The sequence below is a fragment of the Alligator sinensis genome, unplaced genomic scaffold (genome assembly GCF_000455745.1).
Source record: "Alligator sinensis unplaced genomic scaffold, ASM45574v1 scaffold1450_1, whole genome shotgun sequence".
Lineage (NCBI taxonomy): Eukaryota > Metazoa > Chordata > Crocodylia > Alligatoridae > Alligator > Alligator sinensis.
In genome coordinates this window covers 274,034-278,524 of record NW_005842873.1, presented here as the reverse complement: position 1 = coordinate 278,524, position 4,491 = coordinate 274,034, and the positions used below count along the sequence as shown (strand labels likewise).

At 46.9% G+C, this 4,491-nt stretch overlaps 1 protein-coding gene across 1 annotated transcript in view; it reads right to left on the bottom strand.

The window, feature by feature from the left end:
• Positions 1-22: 22 nt before the first annotated feature.
• SIKE1 (suppressor of IKBKE 1) overlaps positions 23-4,491 on the bottom strand; it is a 5,862-nt gene continuing 1,393 nt past the window's right edge. Inside the window, exons 2-5 of the mRNA XM_006035754.3 lie at positions 4,325-4,489; positions 3,842-3,984; positions 3,041-3,154; positions 23-2,349 (exon numbers count right to left, since the gene is read on the bottom strand). Coding sequence (XP_006035816.1) covers positions 2,248-2,349; positions 3,041-3,154; positions 3,842-3,984; positions 4,325-4,489 — 524 coding nt within the window. The 3' untranslated portion in view covers positions 23-2,247. The remainder of the gene's footprint in view (positions 2,350-3,040; positions 3,155-3,841; positions 3,985-4,324; positions 4,490-4,491) is intronic.

Genomic DNA, 4,491 nt, shown 5'->3' with positions numbered 1-4,491 from the left:
GGCCTGGCCGCGAGCCCCCGCGAGCCCGGGACGGGATGGCCTGAGGCCGGCCTCCTGCCCGCCCCCCGGGGCAGGAGGAGGAGACGCATGGCCCGCACTCAGGCTGGTGGCCCAAGTCTGGCCCCTCTATCCCTTGCTGCAGCTGCCCTGCATCAGGGACCCCCCCACAGCAGCCCTGCCCACACCCCGGCGACAGGCCGCTCCCACGGCAGTGACCACCACCACGCCACGTACTGTAAACATTTATTTTGAGAAAAATACATACTGCTTAGTAGTCCCGAGATACAAACTGACCGTTCCAAGGCTCGCTGGAGCTGGCCGGCGAGGGGGTCGCAGCAGCGCGCAGCACGGCACACCACGCTTGCCCTGTAATCACTTATCGTACGCTATCTTCTCCCGCGGCTTATTCACAGGATACATCAGAACCGAGGCATGAGCACAGGTCCGTACGGCTGCAGGAACTCATCTGACTCTGAATGGAGCAATGAAGGCATCTTTAAGGCATAAAGCTGCGACTCGTGCTAATGTGCAACTGGCTCGGTTCCCGCTAGTCGGGGCGTGCTCGCGCAGCACTCGGCAGTAGCAGTTTTTCTGCCAATTCGACCTTCTGCGGCGCGCTCAGGCGCTCGCATCCTGGCAGCTGTAACACGGCTATGTCGGAGGCTGCGTCGAGAAGAGACGAGGCCAGTTCTCAGCACTTCCCTGGGGAAAAGTCCGCTACAGGAACTGAAGCAACTCATTGGAAGCATTTTATTTGGGACCTGGAGTTCAAGGACTGTGCAGACAGGTGGGCTCTTCATCAGGCAGGCATCTCACTCCTACCAACAGTGAATGGCAGCTGAGCACCCGACTGCCTGGAGCTCTCGTGAAAAACTCAGGGCAGCTTTCTGAGTTACAGACGATACACAACGGGCACAGATACTACGCTAAAGTTTACTCTTAAAAAAAGCAGACTAGCAGAAGAACACAATTAAAATGGCACCCTCTTCCCACCCTTTGCTTAGTGAGGATCTAAGCAATGACTGCCAGGCAACTGCTTCCGCTTCTCAACTTCACGGCAGCTCGAGAGGCAAACTGCTGTGCAATCCAGCGAGTCCCCTGCCCGTGGAATGCACTTACGCAGACCACCCAGAACACATTACCATAAAAGCAAAACACATGACAAGAAATGGCTCAGTTTCAATCCCTGCACTTAAAATACCAATCTCCCAGGCACGAGGGGAAAGAGAAGCATGTTGCTTGGTCTCGAAAAGAGTTCTGAAGAAAAACTTTCTTTGTTTCGTTCATTTATTTTTAACTTGGGATGGAAGAAAGCGGAGGTTTTTCACCCAGCATCTTCCTATTGAGAATTCCTTTTTCCTAAGAAAAAGGACTAAGCTTCTCCAAAGATGTTCTGGGATGAGGCAAGTATTTTTTCCGTAATTCAGAGACGTGCCCTAAATCCCTCCGTGACCACCAAAAATCTTCCTTCTGCTGGAGGACTGAACAAATAACTTGACATTCCTATGGAACTGCTAAATTAACTATTAATAATTCAGCTTTCAGTTACTTAGGAAAAGAACTTGGAAGCATGTATTTAAAAGTCTTCTGTGATTTAAAATACTGTTAGTCATTGGAACATCTAGGTTGCAGATACCAGGTTCGTTACAACACAAGAAACGCAGAAAGTATTACTAAACAATATTTTGTGCCAGTATCTGAACCTGCCTACAACAAGCAGCAGCCAGTCTTCCAGTCTGTATCCCAGTGACGTTAACCCAGCCACACACTGCTTGGTGAGTTAGCCATTTAAAAAATTAAACATATATCCTGGTATGTAAAAGACAGCTTTTCAAACAATCAACTAAATCGCAACCATTACACAAAATAATAACCACTCATAAAATAAAGCCACCGATGATCTGGGAGTTAAGATAGATAAACTGCTATCTGCACAGGTAAGAGTTTTAACTGAAGCTGAGCTAGAAGCATTCTTTATTAGGGGAGACAAGCACAAAGGAGTATAGCTCATGGTTAAGCTGCCATTAATTGTTATTAAGACTGAGCAGCATTGCAAACCATTGCCATCAGAGGGGGATGTTTCAACAGCAGTGCTAAGAAAATAAATATATACACTGTGGAAGACAGAGAAAAATGAGGGTACCAGGAGACATGTGGAAGAACATCATGCAAAAGAAAGCGAGCTTCCCTGTAGGGTTGGTTCCAGATAGTTTAGTTTTTTAAAAATTCAAGAGCGAAGAGAGAGAGTTATTCTGGAGCTTGAGGTCCACTGTCCGGCAGCTCCACTATCCTCACCGCGGGAGATTCCGTGCTGATGGATAACAGCTCACGCAGCTCTTTGTTTTCAAGCTGCAAAATCAATATTTGGGCTGAAACAGAAATGAACTAACTCACAATTAAAGGACAAGAATGGTTAAGAACAGCCCTGTTGTCTAACAAATTTAAAAACTGACAGAATACTGATAGTATAATGTAGGGGACAACCCAGCACTGGGAGGAGAGGAGCAAAACAATCTAAGGTCTCTCTTTTATCTCTGGATTATTTGTATCACAAACGACCTGTGGGTGCTTGAGAGAGGGATGGGTACTGTCCTACTGCTTCCACTTTTAAATCTTCTACTTTGGTGACAAAAGTACACAGACTGTGGGGGCCAAGGTTGGCCTCTCTCTCCTGCACTTTCTATTTCCGGAAAGCAGAGAGCATTTCAATATCAGACTAGGAGGGGTCCCTCTGCACAAAACAGAATTATGAAGTAAGTTCCAGGCTACCGACTCCTATGGAAATACTGAAATATCAACAGGAATTAGACAATTTGATACTGATCAGAGTTTGTATATATTCACTTACTGTATACAAACTGGACATTACGTGCCACTTGCAGATTTTTCCTTAATAAGGGGTTTTACCGTACCCCTGTGTGAGCACCAGGGATTCCCCTGAACCACTCAGGATCTCAAAACCTAGACAACTTGCTGTTAAGAGAATGTGAGCAGGCAACAGGCCCACTTACCTGAATTCCCAGCTATACAATGGTCTTACCTCCAACTGGGCTAGTTTTTCCTGAATTGTAAAGAACTGATCGTCATCCACTTGAACAGCTTTTCTCATCACTTCTCCCATCTCATAGATTCTGTCTATTTGACTCTCAATCTCCTGCAAACATAAAGCACAGGAGGCAATTATTCTCCTGTATTCAGTTACTGGTGAGGCCTCATCTGGAATATGCTGTTCAGTTTGGGGCATCACACTTTAATTTTTCTTCATCTCTGTGTTTGAGAGAGATTCCAGAGGAGGGCACTGAAACTTTTGTTGTAAAACAAATGAAAGATTCACTAGTTAAATCAGTGCATGTGACACAGACCAAAGCATGGCCTTTCAAGTAGTGGCACTGGCAGCTTTTGGGAATTCAAAATAGAGATTCCTTAACCAATTCAACAGCCTGATGAATAGCAAGACTTTAAATTAAGAACTCTTTGTTATCATTTAATAACTGCCTTGAGGAATTATATGGTTTACAATGCATACAAACAACCCGAACACCGGTCATGACATGGAAACTGGGAGGCGTATGCATTCCTTTTTAAATTGTCGATGTTAAAATAATTATAAGGGTACGTGGATATTTGTTGCTGTACATGTGGAAAGAGAAGTTTCTATATGAGGGGCCATGGATGAAGGGATCAGTAGAGGTGCTCCTCGAAAAGGATACAGAGGGAGTGTGCACATAAGGGACAACAGCACAGCATGGGGCCCCTGTTTTTTTAAAGAGCAAGTTTTATTCCCAACCCTGGGTGGAAACAAGTGACACAAACTGCCTGCCACCTCCCTGCCCCACCTCACCACGGACTGAGCCTGGTGCACTTTCAAGACTGGTTCAGCATCCTCATCTTTTCCTCCCCTTGTTAATTGTAACATCTGCTTCCTGTACTTGCTCATGATCAGTTCCAAAGCATCCTGGTGTTCCTCCAAGGAGATCCACAATTCTGCAACATACAAAACTGATGTTATGAAGAAATCATAACTGCTGCAGAAGGATTTATTTTGCCAGACACAGACTTAAGAAAGGCAAGTTCACAATTGATCTTCAGCGTCTTGCTTACTGATCACCGAGGGAGTTAATTTACAACGTGCGGTCTCAGTCTTCAGGCAACCCAATTTCCCTGAAACTAGAACCACACCTTTACCGGTACCTAGACACAATGAAAGCCATGTGTTGCACGATGCTGCGACACGTGCGTGCAGCCCCGCGCAAGCGCTTAAACGTGTCCGCATCACCCCCTTCCTAAAAGTTAGGCGCCGGGGCCGGGGCAGCACACGACTCACCTCTGTTTTCCTGCTGCAGGTCCCGGATTTGCGTGTTCTCTTGGGAGAGCAGGAGGTGCGGCTTGAGCTTAGACGCATCCTTCACGTTGGCGGCCTCGTCGTGAGCCTGGCGAGACGGAGGGACGTGGTTAAGGGGCAGGAGGACGGCCGGCGGCTCCGGCCCGCCT